General features: G+C 40.4%; 1 protein-coding gene across 1 annotated transcript in view; it reads left to right on the top strand.

Annotated features, from left to right (window-relative positions):
* The window catches only part of impg1b (interphotoreceptor matrix proteoglycan 1b), a 38,542-nt gene that overhangs the window by 1,518 nt on the left and 10,219 nt on the right, over positions 1-26,805 (top strand). The window contains exons 2-11 of the mRNA XM_090220566.1: positions 5,408-5,629; positions 10,070-10,236; positions 10,379-10,413; positions 11,844-11,884; positions 11,969-12,018; positions 12,130-12,288; positions 17,119-17,192; positions 17,452-17,660; positions 17,739-18,359; positions 18,484-19,040. Of these exons, the coding sequence (XP_090076692.1) occupies positions 5,408-5,629; positions 10,070-10,236; positions 10,379-10,413; positions 11,844-11,884; positions 11,969-12,018; positions 12,130-12,288; positions 17,119-17,192; positions 17,452-17,660; positions 17,739-18,359; positions 18,484-19,040 (2,135 nt within the window). The remainder of the gene's footprint in view (positions 1-5,407; positions 5,630-10,069; positions 10,237-10,378; positions 10,414-11,843; positions 11,885-11,968; positions 12,019-12,129; positions 12,289-17,118; positions 17,193-17,451; positions 17,661-17,738; positions 18,360-18,483; positions 19,041-26,805) is intronic.

Raw genomic sequence — 26,805 nt, forward strand, 5'->3', positions numbered from 1 at the left:
AGAACACCTACTCATTCATGGGTTTTCTTTATTTTTACTATTTTCTACATTGTAGAATAATATTGAAGACATCAAAACTATAAAATAACACATATTGGATAATGTAGTAACCAAAAAAGTGTTATATTTGTTATATATTTGTTATATTTGACATCCTTCAAATAGCTACATTTTGCCTTGATGACAGCTTTGCACACTTGGCATTCTCTCAACCAGCTTCATGTGGTAGTAACCTGGAATGCATTTGAATTAACAGGTGTGCCTTCTTAAAAGTTCATTTGTGGAATATATTTCCTTCCTAGGTAGGGGGGTATACAGAAGAAAGCCCTATTTGGTAAAAATCAAGTCCATATTATGGCAAGAGCAGGTCAAATAAGCAAAGAGAAATGACAGTCCATCAATACTTTAAGACATGAAGGTCAGTCAATACGGAGTTTCTTCAAGTGCAGTTGCAAAAACCATCAAGCACTATGATGAAACGGGCTCTCATGAGGACCGCCACAGGAATGGAAGACCCCAGAGTTACCTCTGCTGCAGATGATACGTTCATTCGAGTTACCAACCTCCGAAATTGCAGCCCAAATAAATGCTTTACAGAGTTCAAGTGACAGACACATCTCAACATCAACTGTTCAGTGGAGACTGTGTGAATCAGGCCTTCATGGTCAAATTGCTGCAAAGAAACCACTACTAAAGGACACCAATAAGAAGAAGAGACTTGCTTGGGCCAAGAAACACAAGCAATGGACATTAGACGAGTGGAAATATGTCCTCCAAATTGGACATTTTTGGTTCCAACCGCCGTGTCTTTGTAAGACTCGGTGAGGGTGAACGGATAATCTCCGCATGTGTATTTCCCACCATAAAGCATGGAGGAGGAGGTGTGATGGTGTGGGGTGCTTTGCTGGTGACAATGTCTGTGATTCTTTTAGAATTCAAGGCACACTTAACCAGCATGGCTACCACAGCATTCTGCCGCGATACGCCATCCCATCTGGTTTGGGCTTAGTGGGACTATCATTTGTTTTTCAACAGGACAATGACCCACCACACCTCCAGGCTGTGTAAGGGCTATTTTACCAATAAGAAGAGTGATGGAGTGCTGCATCAGATGACCTGGCCTCCACAATTCTCCGACCTCAACCAAATTGAGATGGTTTGGGATGAGTCGGATCGCAGAGTGAAGGAAAAGCAGCCAACAAGTGCTCAGCGTATGTGGGAATTCCTTCAAAACTGTTGGAAAAGTATTCCAGGTGAAGCTGGTTGAGAGAATCCCAAGAGTTGGCATAGCTGTCATCAAGGCAAAGGGTGGCTATTTGTAGAATCTCAAATATAAAATATATTTGAATTAGTTTTAACACTTTTTTTGCTTACTGCATGATTCCATATGTATTATTTCATAGTTTTGATGTCTTCACTACTATTTTACAATGTAGAAAATAGTACAAATAAAGACAAATCCTTGAATGAGTACAGTAGGTTTTCTAAAACTTTTGATCGTTATTGCATATATCCGTAAAAAGCTGATTCATGATGTCTACTGGTTTGAGAAACGCTGCCTGCCTGCCTGTCTGTCTCGTCCCGACATCTTCATTACTATGGGATAGCTGGAGATCAAATTTGAATGTTGAAACGATGTTGCAAATGTGCGAGAGACAGACAGAAAGGTTTATACAAATCTCCGCTGTTGAAAACGAAATGTTAGTCTAAAAGAAATGTAAGATAATGTCTAGATGCTCCTGCGTTCATTCCAGTCATCAGCGATAGAGCACTACATACCCTACATTACTCATCTCATATGTATATGTATATACTGTACTCTATATCATCTACTGCATCTTTATGTAATACATGTATCACTAGCCACTTTAAACTTTGTTTACATACCCTACATTACTCATCTCATATGTATATACTGTGCTCGATACCATCTACTGCATCTTGCCTATGCTGTTCTGTACCATCACTCATTCATATATCTTTATGTACATATTCTTTATCCCTTTACACTTGTGTTATAAGGTAGTAGTTTTGGAACTGTTAGGTTAGATTACTCGTTGGTTATTACTGCATTGTCGGAACTAGAAGCACAAGCATTTCGCTACACTCGCAATAACATCTGCTAACCATGTGTATGTGACAAATACATTTGATTTGATTTGATTAGGGTAGGTGCTTGTCTGACATCAGTGTGTGCACAATTACAATGATAATTTAATGATAATTTAACATGGTCAATTTATGTAGGGGTCATAACCAGCCATAAACGAACACAACATATGTCACAACAGGTCATAATATCTGTGTCATGACAGTGTTATGGACATATTATAACAGGTAACAAGTTATGTCAGTTGTCATGACATATATGACATGGTTATGACCATGTCAGAATTGTTAAGAAGCATTTTCAAAATTCAGCAACTTTTGCATGAGACTACTTCTGAATGTTGGGTCCTGATTTTGGACGGATTGTGTCTTCGGTCTGTTCATTATCCCAAAATAAACAAAGGCTTTCTGCTTTCAGTGGCTCTGGACACTAATCTTTTCTGGCATGTAGCTCTGCTTTATGAGGCCCTCACTGTTGTGCATTGCATTAGCGGCCATTTCCCCTGCAGGCCCTCATGCTGGCCCATGTGCATGGGGACCTCCTCGGTCCTCACTGAGCACATTCTAATGTTATCTGGTTTGTTTGTCAATATGCTCTCTAATAGGAGAATAATCGGATTGCGAGTCTGTGATTCCCATTCACCATATTACACGAATTTAACATTTTAACTTTGAAGTTGAAACGCTCAAAAAATGTACTTTCTGGCCAGAAACTCAACCTCTCGTGGTCAAAGTATCAGTGTTTATTCATTAAGCTGATTTCTTTGTGGGTCCTCTACTGCCAAGATAGGTCTGAGGAAGCCCCTTGCCTCTGATAGGCGTGGGGGCTTAATGTCTTAAGAAAGCTTTTGAAGTTTACCACCTGGTTGTTGTAAAGCACGCCTTAAACAATTAGCTCACTTTGAATGGACTGACTGTATTCACTGGCTTAATTGTCTTTCATAACACCATTGTTGTGATGGCCGAGGCTGTGAAATGGAGGAAGTCAATGTCTTGTGTTTTCTGAACAGCTAGATCATAGAGAGCTGTTTCATCTGCCTCAGCTGGGGATCACTCTAATACGGGACTGGTCTGAAGGACATTAAACACTGGTGACTTTATTCATGTTTACATACTGTTTGAATTGCATCCCCGTATCCCCCCGGCCCTTATTGGCTCGAATGCTTACCACAGTTATATATACACTACCGGTCAAAAGTTCTAGAACACCTACTCATTCAAGAGTTTTTCTTTATTTTTTTTACTATTTTCTACATTGTAGAAAAATAGTGAAGGCATCAAAACTATGAGATAACACATATGGAATCATGTAGTAACCAAAAAAGTGTAAAACAAATCAAAATATATTTTATATCTGAGATTCTTCAAATAGCCACCCTTTGCCTTGACTGCTTTGGCGGTCGTGAAATTTTGTCAGTCGATGATTGTCAAGCAAATAACTTCCGGTCTCACGGTAATTAACCGTGAATTAACATAAACACATTTCCTGGCTTCCATGCATAGCCTACAAGCCACCGATGCAGACCTTTGGAAAATGTATATTTTAAAAAGTCTAGTAAATCCATGTAATGTAGCCTACACCCTCACAATAAATCAATTTATTCATTTTAGACCGGTCTAAAGAAACATGGTATGAAGAAAATGTTGTTTATTTCAGAAGAGCAGAATATCATACTCTGAGTTGTCCTTAAGCCCTGATGTTAGGCCCTGATCTGGCTATGCCATTTGGCTGTGGGCTACACTAGTTCATTTAGCAAGCAAGGTTTTCTTAGAATTCCGTGGCATTATTTTATATTATGAAGAATACAATTGAACATAGCTGAATACAATGGAAAGCATATTTTCTCCAAAATATTTGAGAGAGTGCGTACATGCGGCTATTCTGTATTGAGCGGTTAACAAAGAAACATGTCCTTCTATTTGCTTAATTTAGAGTTATTTATGCAACTTTAGTTGTGATACAAATATTGGGCTATGTGTTTTGTCCTTGTTGAATTCCAAGGTACATATTGAAGTTGTTGGAAGAACTGCCCACATTTACTTTTCATCAGCCAACAAGATTAGTAGGCCTAATGAACAGCAAAAACACTAGCCTATGTCAATCTACTATCCCCCATAGCACAAAAGGTGACCTATTCTGTGCGAGAAATAAATACTCCAATCATAGTCTGGGACAGTTGTGGGATGCGATAGATCCCAAATTAATACAACCACTAGAATCCAAAACCCTTTTAAAAGCAATGAGGCTGACGCAACAGATCAGAAGTTGACCCAGAAACTGGGCATCATTCACAAGTGCTAATATATCATTCTCAAGTGCTAGGCGAATATTATCACCCATTATCACCCAGACTATTCTTGATCTAATCTTATACTACTTAGTATACGTAAATACATGTGTGATTTTTTAAAAAATATTTAGAATGGGGCAGGGGAAAAAATACATGTCATCTATGCACTTAAAAAGCAAATGGAGGATGCTTTTCTTGTGGTTCATTTTCTTGCCAGCAAGAATATTAATATTAGGAAAGTTGAGAAATGAATATAGTAGGCCTCCTCTTTTTAATAGAGGCCATCAAAACTCTGTTTTCTCACGCAATTGTATAGTCCATAGAAATCTTGCTCAACATGAGCTCATGGACTCTCATGAAGCATTTGATTAGATTTTCAAAATACATTTGCATTGGTGTCAGAGTGATTAGAGGGACAACAGAGTGCTGAGTATCAGGCAGCTAGTATATTTTGGTAGGCTACTAATGACCATCAGCAGCTCCAGAGCTTGGAGAAGCCTAATTACCGTGACTAAAAAGTCACGAGGATTTGACTGGCATCATGACTCGTGACCACTGGTGTGGTGGTAATACAGTCACCATAACACACGTACTGTAATCACAGCTGTAATCACTGCCAAAGGTGATTGTAAACATGTACTGACCCAGGCATGTGAATACTTATGTAAATTTGATATTTCTGTATTTCGTTTTCACTTTGTCATTCTGGGGTATTGTGAGAATATGGGTTTGAAAAAAACAAACATTTTAACACATTTTGAATTCAGGTTGAAACACAACAAAATGAGTCAAGGAGTATGAATACTTTGTGAAGGCAACGTATATAAAGATGATATCTCTATCATTCTCTATGGTTAGACCTTACATACGATTTGGGAAAGTAAGCAGTATACATCTTCTACATTTATATTATAAAATGACCAATAATGTAATACTATTTTTAGGTATATTTGGACAAAAAGATATGGTAAGATAACCATTTCTTATATCTGTCTTTTTTGTTGCAGACCTACAGGTGCAAGATTTGTCTGGAATCCGAGATGTCAAACACAGACATTTCCTGGATAGTGTAAGACCAATCAAACACACCGCCCATGTTAAAACGAGACAGGACCAGGACAGACACCTGACAAAGAGGTCTACGTTCTTCACCAGTGGGGTGAAAGTATGTCCTCAAGAGAACGTAAAGGCGGTCATCTCCAGCCATCGGGCCTACTACAAACTCAGAGGTAAGGACATGGTCCTAGCAATGCCAACGTCAATACTTCAATTCCCACTGGAGTCACACACTAAAAATGTATTCTCTCATGTATTCACACATTCATAAGTTGCTTGGGTTAAAGTGTCTGCTAAATGGCATATATTGAGGGTGAAGATCGACTGGGAACAGGAACATGTAAACCTTAGAGATCCAATTAAATGACTAGAGGGGCGATGTTATAAACCCTCCAGAGGCAGAGGCATATCAAATCAAATCAAATTGTATTTGTCACACTCACCGAATACAACAGGTGCAGACCTTACAGTGAAAAGCTTACTTACAAGCCCTTAAGATAGTGTAAAACAAGGAATTTGAAGATGATCTGCAGGGCATGTTAATTGTTTTATTATTATTAACAGTCAATATCCCAACATTCCATACAAATAATGCAGTCAGTTGATGATAGGCAACAAGTACTGATATTCTATCAAGTAATAACACACAGCTTTCCAAGAAAACAAACATTTTTGACATGTATGGTCTGTTTACATATACAGTATTTTAGAGGCTATTTATACAAACAATTGGTATAAAACCGGTGTAAACTATATTTATAAATATATGACAATATTTAAGGTTGGCAATAATTCCATTACACAATTTCTGATATATCACATGCCTTACTTTTATTTCCCTGCATAAGTAAAAGCAGGAAATGCATCACATATGCCTCTACTGGTTGGTTAAAACACAGCACTGGCTGAGCACCAACTCCCTTAATAACACAATGGCTGACCTTAATACCGTCAGAAGAAGGTTCATGTCCATTTTAGTATTCTAATTCCCAATTCTATGATATAAACACACCCTATTGTGCCACACTTTTCTGTGAGCTCGTAAATCCTTACAGTATTCATAGTCATGGGACACCTTTAGACAGTGGGGTGATTAAGCTATTCCAAAAACAGTGGCTTTGAACTGTTTCCTTCAGGAGAGAGAGAAAGCAGTTAATCAAACAGAATTTTTTTGTCACAATTTAATAAATAATTGCTGGCTTGGAAGTTGTCATGGTTGAGAGAAGTTCAACTTGAAAAGCATAAAATACTCTAGGTGTTCACTTATATTCAGGGACCGAGTTACATTAAGGTGGACGGTATTCAAACAGTGAATATGCCGTGGAAATAATAACTTCACTCTATGAAATGAAAATGTAAGAGAACTTCCCCAGGCGTAAACATATTAGATAATTCAACAGTGCTGCTCATAACAGAGGTAAATAAATCATTAAAAGTGTTAGGGCTTTTTTATTAATGTTTCTAACATTCCCACATATCAGGGACGAGTACATTACATACCAGCATTGGGTTTCAATATCTAAAGTGACTAGCACAGAATGGAATATGTTCCGGGATTCTTCCGATGGCATTGAGGAGTACACCACGACAGTCACTGTCTTCATCAATAAGTGCATCGATGACGATGTCCCCACAGTGACTATACGTACATACCCCAACCAGAAGCTATGGATTAAAGGCAACATCCGCACTGAGCTAAAGGGTAGAGCTGCCGCTTTCAAGGAGAGGGCCTCAAACAGGCAAAGCGTAAATGTAGGACTAAGATCGAATCATACCACACTGGATCCAACGCTCGTCGGATGTGGCAGGGCTTGCAAACTATTACAGACTACAAAGGGAAGCACAGCCGAGAGCTGCCCAGTGACACAAGCCTACCAGGCGAGCTAAATAACATCTATGCTCGCTTCGAGGCAAGCCATAATGAAACATGCATGAGAGCTGTTCCGGATGACTGTGTGATCAAGCTCTCCACAACCTATGTGAGTAAGACCTTTAAACAGGTCAAAATTCACAAGGCCGCAGTGCCAGACGGATTACCAGGACGTGTACTCCGAGCATGTGCTGACCAACTGGCAAGTGTTTTCATTGACATTTTTCATTGACAACATCTCCCTGTCTGAGTCTGTAATACCAACATGTTTCAAGCAGACCATTGTAGTCCCTGTGCCCAAGAACACTAAGGTAACCTGCCTAAATGACTACCTACCTGTAGCACTCACATCTGTAGCCATGAAGTGCTTTGAAAGGCTGGTCATGGCTCACATCAACACTATTACCCCCAAAACACCAGAACCTCTCCAATTTGCATACAGCCCAACAGATCCACAGATGATGCAATCTCTATTGCACTCCACACTGCCCTTTCCCACCTGGACAAAAGGAACACCTATGTGAGAATGCTATTCATTGACTACAGCTCAGCATTCAACCCCATAGTGCCCTCAAAGCTCATCACTGGTCCACTCACACAGACAGCATTGTGAAGAAGGCGCAGCAGCGCCTCTTCAACCTCAGGAGGCTGAAGAAATTCGGCTTGTCACCAAAAGCACTCACAAACTTCTACAGATGCACAATCGAGAGCATCCTGGCGGGCTGTATCACCGCCTGGTACGGCAACTGCTCCGCCCTCAATCGTAAGGCTCTCCAGAGGGTAGTGAGGTCTGCACAACGCATCACCGGGGGCAAACTACCTGCCCTCCAGGACACCTACACCACCCGATGTCACAGGAAGGCCATAAAGATCATCAAGGACATCAACCACCCGAGCCACTGCCTGTTCACCCCGCTATCATCCAGAAGGCGAGGTCAGTACAGGTGCATCAAAGCTGGGACCGAGAGACTGAAAAACAGCTTCTATCTCAAGGCCATCAGACTGTTAAACAGCCACCACTAACATTGAGTGGCTGCTGCCAACACACTGACACTGACTCAACTCCAGCCACTTTAATAATGGGAATTTATGGGAAATGATGTAAATATATCACTAGCCACTTTAAACAATGCTACCTTATATAATGTTACTTAACCTACATTATTAATCTCATATGCATACGTATATACTGTACTCTATATCATCGACTGTATCCTTGTGTAATACATGTATCACTAGCCACTTTAACTATGCCACTTTGTTTACATACTCATCTCATATGTATATACTGTACTCGATACAATCTACTGTATCTTGCCTATGCTGCTCTGTACCATCACTCATTCATATATCCTTATGTACATATTCTTTATCCCCTCACACTGTGTACAAGGCAGTAGTTTTGGAATTGTTAGTTAGTTTACTTGTTGGTTATTACTGCATTGTCGGAACTAGAAGCACAAGCATTTCGCTACACTCGCATTAACATCTGCTAACCATGTGTATGTGACAAATAAAATTTGATTTGATTTATGCTAAGAACCCTGGGACTAAACACGTCCCTCTGCAAATAGATCCTGGACTTCCTGACGAGCCGCCCCCAGGTGGTAAGGGCAGGTAACAACACAGCCGCCACGCTGATCCTCAACACGGGGGCCCCTCAGTGGTGCGTGCTCAGTCCCCTCCTGTACTCCCTGTTCACTCATGACTGCATGGCTAGGCACGACTCCAACACCACCATTAAGTTTGCCGATGACACAACAGTGGTAGGCAACAACGAGACAGCCTATAGGGAGGAGGTGTGAGACCTGACCGTGTGGTGCAAGGACAACAACCTCTCCCTCAACGTGATCAAGACAAAGGAGATGATTGTGGACTCCAGGAAAAGGGGGACCGAGCACACCCCATTCTCATCGACGTGGCTGTACATCCACATCACCAACAAACGGTCCAAGCACACCAAGACAGTCGTGAAGAGGGCTCAACAAAACCTATTCCCCCTCAGGAGACTGAAAAGATTTGGCATGGGTCCTCAGATCCTCAAAAGGTTCTACAGCTGCACCATCGAGAGCATCCTGACGGGTTGCATCACTGCCTGGTATGGCAACTGCTCGGCCTCCGACTGCAAGGTACTACAGAGGGTAGTGCGCACATCCCAGTACATCACTGGGGCCAAGCTTCCTGCCATCCAGGACTTCTACACCAGGTGGTGTCAGAGGAAGGCCCAAAAATAGTCAAAAACTCCAGCCACCCTAGTCATAGACTGTTCTCTCTGCTACCGCATGGCAAGCGGGACCGGAGCACCAAGTCTGGGTCCAAGATGCTTCTAAACAGCTTCTACCCCCAAGCCATAAGACTCCTGAACATCTAATCAAATGGCTACCCAGACTATTTGCATTGCCCCCCCCCTCCAACAACATGTACATATAACTTTTTTAAGGTATTTTCTTAAAATGCATTGGTTGGTTAAGGGCTTGTAAGTAAGCATTTCACTGTAAGGTCTACTACACCCGTTGTTATCGGCGCATGTGACAAATACAATTTGATTTGATTTGAAAACAAATGTTTGTTCAAACCTCGACCATAATGAATCAATTTCTGTGTATTGTCTTACATGCATAAAGTAACAAGATTGTGAATGCATTACATTGAATTGCCATTTACTCTAAAAGCTTAGAGTTGTTCCCACACAGACACACACATCTTTATTCATCAATTCTGACATGTTTTAATATTTATTTAGTTTGCCAGGAGGCGATATGGGAAGCCTTCCGCATCTTCCTGGATAGGGTTCCTAACTCAGATGAGTACAAGCATTGGACTTATGCCTGCCAGCATGACTCTCTCTGTCTGGATGAGGTGGCAAGAAACTTCAGCAGTACTCAGGAACACATTGACATGGTGGCCACAGTGAGTATTAAAACCTGCATGCACCATAGTAATAAGGGCAACATTGAGGGGTAATAGCACAAAGATTGGCTGTGATAAGTCATAAAGATGTCTTAACATTTTATGATATTTTTTTGAATTTGTATGTTTGTTTGGTTTCCAGAGAGTTGCTGAACAGGAGAAGATCCAGCAACAAAGGTAGGTGGATAAAAGGTTGGAGAAATGTTAAATATTGTTTATAGAGATTACAAGAAGTAGGCCTGCAACGTTTCATTGAAACGGGTGTTCAACCCCCTTCCCTCATAAATGTTCAACCAACGACCTCTTTCTATCACTTTAATTATAATTTAATATGGTGTTTGAAAACAAAATAGATGGTACAAAAAAAATTCTACTGACTGTTTCATACCCCACAGATATTTTTGATTTGACTACAAAATTCTAAAATGGCTGGCGACCATCTACAACTCCAGAGACTAGACAAGCCTTTCCAAAGAGCTGTTCATAAAGGTTTAAATTCTAATGGTAAAATGTCATCAAGACCAACAACACTCTCACTTGCTGTTTCAGCAAGCACAATTGGTAGAGGGCAAGAACAGAAACTCAAACGACCCTCTTCATCTCCCTAAACTGATGGAGTCTGTACATCTGCTGGCCTGATTTAACATATAACCATATTGGAAGGAGGGGGGGTGAGGGAGTGCTCTCTAAATAATGCTAATTTAACCACTCCTATTTGTTTAGAGTGCAATTTGTACTGCTACAGTGGTAAATATGAAAATAAAAGCTTATTCTAAATTAAACGAACACCCTCACTTCTGTGTCATGGTTTAAAAATATATATAATAATGTGACTGTGCTTGTCATCCCTGTACAATCCCGTATTTCAGCCCCTTCTCTCAACTTCTTTTTTTTTCTACATAAAAATAAATTTTATCAGCGATACGCATTGACCTAATGACAATCGCTGAATGTCATTACACTTTTTGGTGTTTTGTAACAAATAACTATTTCCATACAGTGCATTCAGAAAGTATAAACACCCCTTGACTTTTTCCACATTTTGTTGTGTTGCAGCCTGAATTTAAAATGTATTACATTTCGTCATAGGCCTACACACAATACCCCAAAATGTCAAAGTGGAATTGTTTTTCAAAATCTTAAAACAAATTTATTTAAATCTGAAATGTCTTGAGTCAAAAAGTACTCAACCCTTTTGTTATGGCAAGCATAAAAAGTGTTTTCACTTTGTCCTTATGGGGTATTGTTTAATCCATTTTAAATTCAGTCTGTAATACAACAAAATTTGGAACAAGTAATGGGGTATAAATACTTTCTGAAGGCACCTCATCTACCTACCTCTATCACTCCAGTATCCCTGCACATTGTAAATATGGTACTGGAACTGACTGACCCTGTACTTACTTTCTTGTGTTCTTCTTATTTCTTATTTAAGCGTTACTCATATGTTTTTGTTCTACCTTTATGTTATTTTTTGTATTACACTGTTATTGATTTCTGCATTGTTGGGTTTAGAGCTTGCAAGAAAGGCATTTCACTGAACGTGTGTATGAGACTTTAAAACTTGACATTTGAATGGTTGCAAAACATGTATTTTTGATTTCCAGGGTTGAGGTATCAACAGCTGGAAGAACTGAGATTGAGAAATGTAAGTACTCCACATCCATCAAGGCAGTATACTCAAAGTAATAATACAAAATTCCTGAATGAATGCACAATGCTCACTTTGTAGGCTCGAAAACTCCATCAGAACAGTTTATCATTCCGACTGAAGCAAAGGAGGTAAGTTTAATCATATTTTCTGAGGTCTACCTTGCCTTGGCTTTATAATCTTGACTGAACGTTGACATTGATGGCCATTGAAAATGACACTGCTGCTTTTGCTTTCCACAGATAACAGACATTCCTAACATTGTACCAGAGGAGGCGATTATTGAGGAGCAGATAGTGGAGTTCAGTGTCACCATAGCAGACTCTGGCTACAGTGAACTTGTTCTGAGTGGCCCTGCAGCTCCCCAGTACCATGACATCACACAAGATCTCCATGATACGGTGAGGAGAACAGAGAGGAAATGTCTTAAAGGCCCAGTGCAGTCAAAAACTTGATTTTCAAGTGTTTTATACATATTTCCATACAACAAGGTTGGATAAATACTGTGAAATTGTGAAAATTATGGTAATGCTTCAGTGTATGTAGTTTCAGTGTATATAACGTGAACACTGGGAGTCGGGAAGCAAGTACAGGGAGTGCAAATGTAATAATAAATAGAACATAGTACAAAACAAGAAACACAAAAAGTGTACAGACATGAAACAGAAACATAATCAATAACACCTTAAAGAACCAAGGGGAGTGACATATATAGGGAAGGTAATCAGGAAGGTGAAGGAGTCCAGGTGAGTGTCATGAGGCACAGGTGCACATAACGATGGTGGCAGGTGTACGTAATGATTAAAAAATTGGCAATGTCGAGTGCCGGAGAGGGGGAGCGGGTGTAAATGGGACAGTGTAAGAGCTGTTTGAAAAGACAGCATGAAATTTCTGCCTGTTTTTGGTGGGATGGAGTTTAGGCCTGCCTGGTGAAATCACCAGGTGGTAAATTAGTATTTAGACCAATAAGAAACCGTTCCAAACCTATCTACCTATAACAGCCCGTTTTCAGCCCGTTTTCAGTTTTAAGACCATTCCCAAGCTGTCCTAGCTACAGTGGGGCAAAAAAGTATTCAGTCAGCCACCAATTGTGCAAGTTCTCCCACTTAAAAAGATGCGAGAGGCCTGTAATTTTCATCATAGGTACACTTCAACTATGACAGACAAAATGAGAAAAGAAATCCAGAAAATCACATTGTAGGATTTTTTTATGAATTGATTTGCAAATTATGGTCTTTTACATCACACTCTTAAGTGTAATACTTTAATTGAAAGAACTGTTGGCCGGAAATTAGTTAGGCCTTGTGTGGGACAATCCTTACAATCCCTCACTGTATGCTCCCGAGTGGCGCAGCAGTCTAAGGCACTGTATCACAACTGGCCGTGATTGGTCCCATAGGGCTGCGAACATTTGGCCCAGCGTCGTCCGGGGAGGGTTTGGCCGGGCTGGCTGTCATTGTAAAATAAGAATTTGATCTTAAAACCTCTTAGGGACCGCTCGAATCCCGTTAACGGAATAGATCTGACAACATACGATAAATTGCAAAGCTCGAAATTCAAAAATACTAACTAAGTAATATTAAACATTCATGATGATACAAGTGTCTTACACCATTTAAAAGATAAACTTCTTGTTAATCTAGCCGCTTTGTCAGATTTAAAAAAGGTTTTATGGCGAAAGCATACCATACGATTATCTGAGGACAGCGCCCCGCATGCAAAACCATGAAAAACATTTGCCAACCAAACAGATGCATAACGAAAGTCAGAAATAGCAATAAAATAAATCGCTTACCTTTGAAGATCTTCATCTTTTTGCAATCCCAAATGTCTCAGTTACACAATGAATGGTCGTTTCGTTCGATAAAGTCCTTCTTTATGTCCCAAAAATGTCAATTTATTTGGAGCATTTGATTCAGAAATACACGTGTTCCAACACCCAATATTACTAAAAAGTATCTAATAAGTTACCTGTAAACCTGGTCCAAACATTTCAAACAACGTTTCTAATCCAACCTCAGGTACCCAAAAATGTAAATAATCGATCAAATTTAAGACAGATTCATCTGTTTCCAATACCGGAGAAAAACAACACGGAGGGCGCTCATGTTCACTCGCACCAAAAGACTAGAGTCCTTCCGAGTGACACATGGAATGAATAGGACTACTTCTTCATTTCTCAAAAGAAAAACATCGAACAATTTCTAAAGACTGTTGACATCTAGTGGAAGCCATAGGAACTGCAATATGGGTCCTAATAAATCGGGTTTCCCATAGAAATGCATTGGAAAATCCAATGACCTCAATTTTTTCCCCCCTTGATAGATTGTCCTCGGGACTCACCTGCCAAATCAGTTCTGCTATAATCACAGACATTATTTTAACAGTTTTAGAAACTTTAGAGTGTTTTCTATCGAAGTCTACCAGTTATATGCACATCCCAGCTTCTGGGCCTGAGTAATAGGCAGTTTACTTTGGGCATGCTTTTCATCTGGACGTCAAAATACTGCCCCCTAAGAAGTTTTTAACTGACTTGCCTAGTTAAATAAATACAACAAAATATATACAATTGAAGTCAGAAGTCTACATACACCGTAGCCAATTACATTTAAACTCAGTTTTTCACAATTCCTGACATTTAAGCTAGTAAAAAGTCCCTTTCTTAGCTCAGTCAGGATCACCACTTTATTTAAGAATGTGAAATGTCAGAATAACTGTAGAGAGAATGATTTATTTCAGCTTTTATCTATTTCATCACATTGCCAGTGGGTCAGAGGTTTACATACACTCAGTTAGTATTTGGCAGCATCGCCTTTAAATTGTTTAACTTCGGTCAAACATTTCAGGTAGCCTTCCGCAAGCTTCCCACAATAAATTGGGTGAATTTTGGCCCATTCCTCCAGACAGAGCTGGTGTAACTGAGTCAGGTTTGAAGGCCTCCTTGCTCGCACACGCTTTTTCAGTTCTGCCCACAAATTTTCTATAGGATTGAGGTCAGGGCTTTGTGATGGCCACTCCAATACCTTGACTTTGTTGTCCTTAAGCCATTTTTGCCACAACTTTGGAAGTATGCTTGGGGTCTTTGTCCAATTGGAAGACCCGTTTGCGACCAAGCTTTAACATCCTGACTGATGTCGTGAGATGTTGCTTCAATATATCCACATAATTTTCCCTACTTCATGATGCCATCTATTTTGTGAAGTGCACCAGTCCCTCCTGCAGCAAAGCACCCCCACAACATGATGCTGACACCCCCGTGCTTCACGTTTGGGATGGTGTTCTTCGGCTTGCAAGCCTCCCCCTTTTTCCTCCAAACATAACGATGGTCATTATGGCCAAACAGTACTATTTTGTTTCATCAGACCAGAGGACATTTCTCCAAAAGGTACGATCTTTATCCTCATGTGCAGTTCCAAACCATAGTCTGTTTTCTTTCTGGCGGTTTTGGAGCAGTGGCTTCTTCCTTGCTGAGCGGCCTTTCAGGTTATGTTGATATAGGACTTGTTTTCCAGTGGATATAGATATAATTTCCTCCAGGTACACAGGTACACCTCCAATTGACTCAAATGATGTCAATTAGCCTATCAGAAGCTTCTAAAGCCATGACATAATTTTCTGGAATTTTCCAAGCTGTTTAAAGGCATAGTCAACTTAGTGTATGTAAACTTCTGACCCACTGGAATTGTGATACAGTGAGTTATAAGTGAAATAATCTGTCTGTAAACAATTGTTGGAAAAATTACTTGTGTCATGCACAAAGTAGATGTCCTAACTGACTTTCCAAAACTATAGCTTGTTAACAAGAAATTTGTGGAGTGGTTGAAAAACGAGTTTTAATGACTACATCCTAAGTGTATGTAAACTTCCGACTTCAACTGTAACTGCGAACGTCTAGCAACCCAAAGGTTGCGTGTTTAAATCTCATTATGGACAACTTTAGCATTTAACCAACGTTAACCACCTAGCTAACGTTAGAATTAGCTACCTAGCTAACATGTCTCACAAAATGGATAATGGATATCCACAAATGAATACATGCCAAACGAAACATAACCTATACTAATTGGAGTGTCATGGATTTCTGTTTACTATGTTACGTCTACCCTTGAGTCCAGGTTGAATGACTGCCTTTTGATAGTCTAGCAATACTAAAGGGGATTTTCCATCTAGACTTGCCAGTGTTTGGCTCCAAGTCAGAGCAGATCCGTCGGAGCCATGGCCCAGTGAGACACGGGTCCAGGCCGGGTTTGATGGAAATAGAAAAGTCTGAGCCTTTAGGGTAAAACACTGAGGTAAATTCTCAGTGGAAATGTGCAGTAACATCCCAAATGAGCTTGTGCTTTAAAGGAGCTTATGATAAAAGGTAGACAAAGGGTAAAGCCAGCAATGTATTGGGCAACATCAAAGGACTGCATTAGATTTGTAACCCCAGAAAGATAAAGTGTGTAAACCTCATGAATGATTCCTAGAGAAAATGCACCCCTTCCGGATAAAGAAGAAATTCACAAAAGCCTGACAGCGCATAGAGGATTCTACAGTGACAAATCTATACTGAGTCTACAAAACATTAGGAACACCTGCTCTTTCCATGACATAGACTGACCAGGTGAATCCAGGTTAAAGCTATGATCCCTTATTGATGTCACTTGTTAAATCAACTTCAATCAGTGTAGATGAAGGGGAGGAGACAGGTTAAAAAAATGATTTTTAAACCTTGAGATAATTGAGACAAGGATTGTGTATGTGTGCCATTCAGAGAATGAATGGGCAAGTGAAAATATTTAATTGCATTTGTACGGGGTATGTTAGTAGGTGCCAGGCACAGAACTGCAATGCTGCTGAGTTTTTCACACTCAACAATTTCCTGTGTGTGTGAAGAATGGTCCACCACCCAAAGGACATCCAGCCAACTTGACACAACTGTGGGAAGCATTGGAGTCAACATGGGCCAGCATCCCCGTGGAACGCTTTTGACACCTTGTCGACCATGCCCCTACGAATTGAGGCTGTTCTGAGAGCAAAAGGGGGGAGGGGTGCAACTCAATAATAGGAAGGTGTTCTTAATGTTTTGTACACTCAGTGTACATTATACTGCAGGCCACTTATTTGTGTTTGCTTTTTCTCTGTGTTGACTACATCGTTTCCAATTGCGTGATGTTATTTTGTTTAGAGTGATTACTGCCCCAGAGAGAATGCTAAACATAACCATCAGATGTCTCTCTTTTCCACAGATGGTTCACGTTTTTGACAAACTTCCTGGTTTCAAAAATCTTCGTGTTTTGGGATTTCGGTTGGTTGAATTTCGGTAGGTTGTTCAAGGAAATGTGAAAGTACTAGGAAGTGAGCCAAATCTTTCATTTAATTGAACAGGCTCCATTAGTCATAGCATCACTGCTCAGAGAGTGTACTGTATATGTCATTAGCAAAGGAAAAACAAAGCAGTGATATATTAGCCAGAGGTATTTCAAACTTTGGTCTTTGCTATATTTGCTAAAATACTAAGATAGGAAATACTGTGAAAAAGGCATACTATTTCTCCAATATAAGCTCTGCTTTGTTGACAGATCTGATGATGTGTCAGTCCGCTATGCTGTGGTGTTTGAGACTAATGGAGAAGACCGTGAAGAAGAATCTGTTTCCACTATAGAACCAGGCACAAGAACAAGGACAGTTGTTTACACAAATGGACACAAACTGAAAGATATGGTTTCCAAGGCCTTAAGCGTGGAGACGTCACTGCCTGTGGAAATACATACACTCAGTTTTGAACCTGGTAAGCTTAATTTAAAGCTCAGGTCAATTGGGATATAATCATTGAGGAGAATGCTAACTTTTAATTTTCCCCCTTCAGATCCCACTGTTTCTCTAAGAGAGGAGTTGGAAGCGACAACCTTGGTAACCTTGCCAGAGGAGGGTGTCGGGCACACTGAAGTTTTTTTCCCAACTGTTGCTGTCGGAGAGGACTATCTTGAGGCTTTTACAGACATGCCCGAGGAATACATCATTGTCCCTTTCAGTGACTCAGTTATTGTTCTTCCTGCTGAGGCTACCACTGCCTCAGCCCCAGATACACCCCCCATGGATATTAGTGAAGGTCGTCCCTCAGTAGAAGCAGTAGAGGAGACTGTAGTGGATGCTAGAGATGAGACAGTTGATGAAGAGGCTACAGATGAGACACTTGGCATAGAGGAGCCTCCAGTGGATGTTACAGGGGAGATGATTGAGGTAGAGGAAACTGTAGATGCCACTGAGGATACAATTAACATGAAGCCTGCAGAGGATACCACAGAGGAGACACTTGATGTCGAGGAAACTGTGGCTGCGACAGAAGTCTACATTTGGGTTTGGCCACCAGTTACAAGAACGTCTGTTATGAAACAGCCTACCACAAAATCGATTACTCCCTTTCCTCCTGAGAAAGATGTTGTAGATGAGGAAACCATCCCAACTGTTGAACCTGAGGAAGATGAAGGTAACATTCCTCTTATAACGCGAGTGACAACATTTATGGGAGCATTTTTTGATTTTAATTTCAATCTTTTTGATTGAAATGGATTTGAATGTCATTTTCTGATATTTTTGATTTTCTTTAAAAGGACCCACAACTACTGAGGCGGCTTTAGAGGAGCAACTGGACAGAGAAAATCAAATTATCACCACTACAGCATCTCTAGACGTAGAACCTGCATCCATCGGAACATTCACCACCGCTACAAAATCACAAACCATGCCTTCATCGGAGGATGACATCATCCAAGCAGAGCCTGAGGAAATCCCCTCAGCATCTTTTCCCCCAATAGCCAATGGACCTTCAGAAGGAGGGGACACCACCCGAGAACAGGAACCACCTGAGACGGCCGTGGATATGTCTACTGATGACTCTGACATGCAGGAAGACATAGAAAAGGTAGAAACGGACGGTACAGAAGCAGCCGATACGCTGGATGAGTTTGGCGGATTGGAAGGTCCATTTGAGTCCACTGCAGCCCCCGGACTCAGACACATGAGCACCCCTTTAATGGCCACTACTGAAAAGGACAAAGAGATGGTAGTTTTCTTTAGTTTGCGAGTCACTAACATGATGTTTTCCGAGGACCTGTCCAACAAGAGCTCTCCTGAGTACAGGTCATTGGAGAATACTTTTCTTGAGCTGGTAGGTAGATACAATTTTGTGCTCGATATTATGTTTCTGCATGCCTTGTTCTAGAAGAAAAAGAAACGCACACCTATTAAGACGAGGTGCTGGCTAGCGGAGTAGAAAACTTGAAAATAAAAGAGAGCCGCACATTCCTAGAGTGTGCGGCTCTCTTTTATTTTCAAGTCTGCATGCCTTGTTGTCATACCTGTATTTTTTAGCTCCAAACTGTTTGATAATCTAATTGTGCAGTTGGATGTGGTTTGAAGTGACACCTCAGTAAGAACTAAAGATTTGATTAGCCCCAAGTGACAAGAGGCTATTTTTTAACATAGACAAGTGATGTAAGCCTTAAGGCGTCTGCATTAGAGGTCAACCGATTATGATTTTTCAATGCCGATACCAAAAATAGCCGATACTGATTATTCGGCCGATTTTTACATATATTTGTAATAATGACAAGTACAGGCAGCATAGCCTAGTGGTTAGAGCATTGGACTAGTAACCAAAAGGTTGCAAGATCAAATCCCCGAGCTGACAAGGTACAAATCTGTGTTCTGCCCCTGAACAAGGCCGTCATTGAAAATAAGAACTTGTTCTTAACTGACTTACCTAGTTAAATAAAGGTAAAGTACTGAATGAACCTTTTTATTTTACCTTAATATAATACATACATAAAATCTAATTAGTCTCAAATAAATAATGAAACATGTTCAATTTGGTTTAAATAATGAAAAAACACAGTGTTGGAGAAGAAAGTAAAAGTGCAATATGTGCCATGTAAAAAGCTAACGTTTAAGTTTCTCGCTCAGAACATGAGAACATATGAAAGATGGTGGTTCAATATTCCCGGTTCTTCAAAAATCCCAGTTAAGAAGTTTTAGGTTGTAGTTATTATAGGAATTGTGAAGCTTTGACAATTTCTCTCTATAGCATTTGTATTTCATATACCTTTGACTATTGGATGTTCTTATAGGCACTTTAGTATTGCCAGCCTAATCTCGGGCGTTGATAGGCTTCAAGTCATAAACAGCGCTGTGCCTCAAGCATTGCTAAGAGCTGCTCGCAAACGCAGTAAAGTGCTGTTTGAATGAATGCTTACGAGCCTGCTGCTGCCTACCATCGCTCAGTCAGACTGCTCTATCAAATATCAAATCATAGACTTAATTATAAAAAAACACACAGAAATACGAGCCTTTGGTCATTAATATGGTCAGATCCGGAAACTATCATTTAGAAAACAAGACGTTTATTCTTTCAGGGAAATATGGGTGGCAACCCTAAGTGTAAATATTGCTGTTACATTGCGCAACCTTGAATGTTATGTCATAATTATGTAAAATTCTGGCAAACTAATTACGGTCTTTGTTAGGAAGAAACACAGTTCGCAATGAGCCAGACGTCCCAAACTGTTGCAAATACCCTGACTCTGCTTGCACTGAATGCAAGAGAAGTGACACAATTTCCCTAGTTAATATTGCCTGCTAACATGCATTTATTTGAACTAAATACGCAGGTTTAAAAAATATACTTCTGTGTATTGATTTTAGAAAGGCATTGCTGTTTATGGTTAGGTACATTTGTGCAGCGAATGCGCTTTTGTTAAATGATCAACCGTTTGGCGAAGTTGAATTAGGCTGTGATTCGATGATAAATTAACAGGCACTGCATTGATTATATGCAACGCAGGACAAGCTAGTTAACCTAGTAATATCATCAACCATGTGTAGTTAACTAGTGATTATGTGAAGATTGATGTTTTTTTTACAAGATAAGTTTAATGCAGCCAGCAACTTACCTTGGCTCATTGCAGCCACAAGGTCCTTTTGACGGTGCACTCGCGTAACAGGTGGTCAGCCTGCCACGCAGTTTCCTCATGGATTGCAATGTAATCGGCCATATTTGGTGTCCAAAAAAGCCGATTACCGATTGTTATGAAAACTTGAAATCGGCCCTAATTAATCGGCCATGTCTGTAATCGGTCGACCTCTAGTCTGCATACTAGGTTCGGTTTGCTTCTAGCAGAACTCGGCTAGGCGAAGCGAACGTCTATGCCTTGCATACTCCCTTAAAAATACAAATTGCTGTTTGTCCCTCATGAGACGCCGTACAACAACATAGCCATAACAGTTCCTCAAAATAGCCTGAACTCTTCTAAAAAAAAAAATCCAGAAATCTGTAATTAATGTTGAAGTTAGTTGCACAGTTTAACATCTAACTAAGATGTTTGGTGCAGTACTTCTCAAGTGAAACAAATTGCATGAAAACTCTTCCTCTATGGTATATATCTTCTACATACTGTGCAGGGATGGAAACCGGATTCCCAAAAATGTAACAAAAATCCCCCCGAAAACTTCCAAACTACCAAAAAATAAATAAATAAACTAAATCAAACAACGTTTCTGTTAAAAAATAAACCAGATCTGACAGATCTGACACAGGTTCAAGGGGAACCTGAGAGGGCGGGTCTTCCGGCGACAGTACCCCTTACAAGTCTTCAGATGTGAAATCCTTAAGTCCCAACAACTTTTCTGCCACAATAATGTCCAGTTTCTTAGACCTCTTTGAGACTTGTGCCGTACAGTTTATAACTGTGGCAATGAATGCCACAAAATCCACCTTTTTATCACACCGGGTATCTTTTGACTGGCAGCAAACATTTAATACAGGCTATGATGCGTCTATTACCATATCTTCACTAGCATCACTTGTTTTCTCAATTATTTTAATCGCCTCCACATAGTAGTGCTAGAGGCGTTACTACAGACCCTGGTTCGATCCCGGGCTGTATCACAACCGGCCGTGATCGGGAGGTGTAGGCCGTCACTGTAAAATAAGAATTTGTTCTTAACTTACTTGCCTAGTTAAATAAAGGTTCAATTGAAAAGGAGATTCAATTGACCTCTCTAACCTGTTCCACCTCAATCTCCTTCATCCTAACAGGGCAGTCCAGGAACTTGGAATCATGATCCCCACCACAATTGCTTTTACACACCGTTCTTCAATATACTCTGTCTGCTAGCACACACTTGAAACATGGCCAAATCTTTCACAATTCTTACACTACAATGGTTTGGGGACACAAAACCATGCTTCACATGCGTAGGTATTTGCTATTTATCAAAAAACAACAGGACTGACAGACTTGATTGTTTTTCTCCATTCACCCAGCGGGTCAGATGCCGGGCACCAACCACACCAGGAAGTTTTCTTCATCAAAATAAGACTGGTCACTCTGAGAGACTCCACTTTTCCCAGCGCATACATCAGCATTTGACACCTGAAATGGGTTTCCCACATATCCATCTTTACTCGACAAACACATCCCAACAAGAAGCGATTCATTATGAATCATACACATATCCTCCACTCCAATTTTAGAGTAGAGGATATGTGTAACAATTTCCTTTTTGTTCCAGTTTTTGCAACCACTGTTGTCCATTGAGAACATTTGTCTTCACCAACTTTGCTTGACCCGCTGCTTGATTCAAACTCAGCATCCAATTCTGCCATCTTTTTTTCCTGGACCGGAACCGTAGTCCTCAAAACTTATCGTCTCTCGTTGAATGACAACAAACACTTAATTGAAGATTGTCTACTGTTGACCAATCACGATGAATGGGCGTAGACTTCAGCTACCAAACTTCGGCATGTCTCAAGAAAAAATAGGGTGTGCTCAAACAGCCCCCAAAAAGCCTACCAAACACCAAAACGCTGTCATAATATGTGTCCAAACTGTTTAGACTGGGATGCACACGGTTAGCTTTATCCTCACTGGTGCTATATCTTAATGCATTGGTGGAAGTTCTCACAGTTCATCAGAAGTCCTGTCCATATAAAATCTGGCTACATTTTGTTTTACTTAGAACCATTTCTCTGAGCCCAGACACTCACCAAATCCGGGAGCCAATAATCAGGGACTGGAAGACAGAGAAGTTAGCTTCAATATCAGTACTTCCATATTGGAACTACATCTTCCAAGCCTCAGAGAGAGCATGACCTATCTATTTTCTATATTTTCTGTACATACAGTTGAAGTCGGAAGTTTACATACACTTAGGTTGGAGTCATTAAAACTCATTTTTCAACACTCCACATATTTCTTGTTAACAAACTATATTTTTGGCATGTCGGTTAGGACATCTACTTTAATTTTTCCAACAATTGTTTAGAGACACATTATTTCACTTATTTCACTGTATCATAATTCCAGTGGGTCAGAAGTTTACATACACTAAGTTGACTGTGCCTTTAAACAGCTTGGAAAATTCCAGAAAATTATGTCATGACTTTAGAAGCTTCTGATAGGTTAAATGACATCATTTGAGTCAATTGGAGGTGTACCTGTGGATGTTTTTCAAGGCCTACCTTCAAACTCAGTGCCTCTTTGCTTGACGAGCTGACATCATGGGACAATCAAAAGAAATCAGCCAAGCCCTCAGAGAAAAATTGGAGACTTCCACAAGTCTGGTTCATCCTTGGAAGCAATTGCCAAACGCCTGAAGGTACCACATTCATCTGTACAAACAATAGTACGCAAGTATAAACACCATGGGACAACGCAGCTGTCATACCGCTCAGGAAGGAGATGCGTTCTGTCTCCTAGAGATAAACGTACTTTGGTGCGAAAAGTGGAGATCAATCCCAGAACAACAGCAAAGGACCTTGTGCCACTGGCCGTCGCAGGTCCATTTGTTATTGTTTTTGTTTTGAGGAAATTAGCATCCAGCATCGTGGTAAAACATTTTTTAACACTCTTCTATTTCGCATGCAGTGATGTGCAGTGATGACTGAGGGAAAAAACTGTGTTCGTTGTTTACAGTAGCGTCTTTGTTGTAATATCCCAAACGGACGTGGCAGTTTCATCGCTGTGGATTTCAGCTTTAAAAAGTTTAAAAACAGTGTCCGAACCAAATATTTGCTGGAATTGTTTTTTTTTAGGTACATCCAACTATTGTTGACAGCTTAGATTTTGCTTGGAATAATTATTTATCTTGTGCTCTTTTGCTTTGTATTCCACAATGTTTGTAATACATTCTGACTAGTGTGCATGCTTGCTTTAGCTTGCTACATACATTTTGAAAGAGGCGCTGTGGTCAAGGAAATTATTATTGTCGTATGTTGGCTTCTTACAGTATGTGTGCATACGTGTGAGTAGGACTCTAGTAGTGAATGAATTGTGCCTACGGTTTGATGAACTGATTAAGTGCATGATATTGCAAAAGCAGGAAAGTCTCCATCTTTTGTTCCATGATGGGAGTGAGCTTTATTAAACTCCCTTATAGCTAACTGTATGTGGACAGCCCTGGGTGGTCTGAATCAGGGGTCCCAGTACTATAGGCAATGTTTGCCTAAGGGGGTTTCTGACTGAGTAAGAGGCTTTAGGTAATTCTGGTTAGCACAACACATGTTCTACATGAGTTCCCTTTTTTAGTGGTCTCAATCCGCTTAGTTCAAGATCAGTCAATTGTGTGTGTTTTTAGTGTGCACGAACATGCATGCATGAGATTTTAGGTACATCTTTTGAGAATATAGGCAGGATTACAGCTAATGGCATGGGTAACTCAATTGGTTCAAGTGCACAAGAGAGAACAAGTGCTTAGGGAGTGAGCTTTTCTCCCAATACAAGTAGGTTGTAATGAATTGGTACGTCGTCACACTGTATACCTCTGCCTAGTCAGCTCTACCAATGCTATGTTTGACAGCCCTGCCTAGTACAAACTAGAATCACTTAAACCCATGACTCTCTTTTAGAGTTGTGAATTCATACCAATTGCAATTTGAATCTTTGGATTCTTCCAACTTGCACTCATCAATATACATCAGTGAAAGTAATATCTGTTGATGTTTGTATTTAGTTTGACAGTGGGAAATATACTTGTATTCTGCAGAAGTGCCTTAACTTTGTGTTATGTAAAGTCGTCAGCTTTGAACTTGGGATGTACACTGAGTATACCAATCAATAGGAGCACCTTCTTGATATTGCCCTCAGAACAGCCTCAATTCGTTTGGGCATGGACTCAACAAGGTGTTGAAAGCGTTCCACAGGGATGATGGCCCATGTTGACTCCAATGTTTTCCACAGCTGTGTCAAGTTGGCTGGACGCCCTTTGGGTGCTGGACCATTCTGGATACACACGGGAAACTGTTTGACGTCAAAAACCCAGCAGCGTTGCAGTTCTTCACACAAACCAATGCGCCTGGCACCTACTACCATACCCCGTTGAAAGGGACAACAAAAATATGCCTCGCCCATTCACCCTTTGAATGGCACTCATACACAATCCTTGTTTCAATTGTCTGAAGGCTTAAATAGCCTTCATTAACCTGTCTCCTCCCCTTCATCTATACTGATTGAAGTGGATTTAACAAATAAAATTTTATTTGTCACATACACATGGTTAGCAGATGTTAATGCGAGTGTAGTGAAATGCTTGTGCTTTTAGTTCCGACAATGCAGTAGTAACTAACGAGTAATCTAAACTAACAGTTCCAAAACTACTATCTTATACACACAAGTGTGAAGGGATAAAGAATATTTATATAAAGATATATGAATGAGTGATGGTACAGAACGGCATAGGCAAGATGCAGTAGATGGTATTGAGTACAGTATATACATATGAGATGAGTAATGTAGGGTATATAAACATAAAAGTGGCATAGTTTAAAGTGGCGAGTGATACATGTACAGTGGGGCAAAAAAGTATTTAGTCAGCCACCAATTGTGTTTTCCAAAAAAAAAAAAAGTTTTCCCACTTAAAAAGATGAGAGAGAGCCTGTAATTTTCATCATAGGTACACTTCAACCTTGACAGACAAAATGAGAGAAAAAATCCAGAAAATCACATTGTAGGATTTTTTTATGAATTTATTTGCAAATTATGGTGGAAAATAAGTATTTGGTCACCTACAAACAAGCAAGATTTCTGGCTCTCACAGACCTGTAACTTCTTCTTTAAGAGGCTCCTCTGTCCTCCACTCGTTACCTGTATTCATGGAACCTGTTTGAACTTGTTATCAGTATAAAAGACAACTGTCCACAACCTCAAACAGTCACACTCCAAACTCCACTATGGCCAAGACCAAAGAGCTGTCAAAGGACACCAGAAACAAAATTATAGACCTGCACCAGGCTGGGAAGACTGAATCTGCAATAGGTAAGCAGCTTGGTTTGAAGAAATCACCTATGGGAGCAATTATTAGGAATTGGAAGACATACAAGACCACTGATAATCTCCCTCGATCTGGGGCTCCACGCAAGATCTCACCCCGTGGGGTCAAAATGATCACAAGAACGGTGAGCAAAAATCCCAGAACCACACGGGGGGACCTAGTGAATGACCTGCAGAGAGCTGGGACTAAAGTAACAAAGCCTACCATCAGTAACACTACGCCGCCAGGGACTCAAATCCTGCCGTGCCAGACGTGTCCCCCTGAATAAGCCAGTACATGTCCAGGCCTATCTGAAGTTTGCTAGAGAGCATTTGGATGATCCAGAAGAAGATTGGGAGAATGTCATATGGTCAGATGAAACCAAAATATAACTTTTTGGTAAAAACTCAACTCGTCGTGTTTGGAGGACAAAGAATGCTGAGTTGCATCCAAAGAACACCATACCTACTGTGAAGCATGGGGGTGGAAACATCATGCTTTGGGGCTGTTTTTCTGCAAAGAGACCAGGACGACTGATCCGTGTAAAGGAAAGAATGAATGGGGCCATGTATCGTGAGATTTTGAGTGAAAACCTTCCATCAGCAAGGGCATTGAAGATGAAACGTGGC

Source organism: Oncorhynchus mykiss, chromosome 25 (genome assembly GCF_057628025.1).
Source record: "Oncorhynchus mykiss isolate SJ-2025 chromosome 25, ASM5762802v1, whole genome shotgun sequence".
Classification (NCBI taxonomy): domain Eukaryota; kingdom Metazoa; phylum Chordata; class Actinopteri; order Salmoniformes; family Salmonidae; genus Oncorhynchus; species Oncorhynchus mykiss.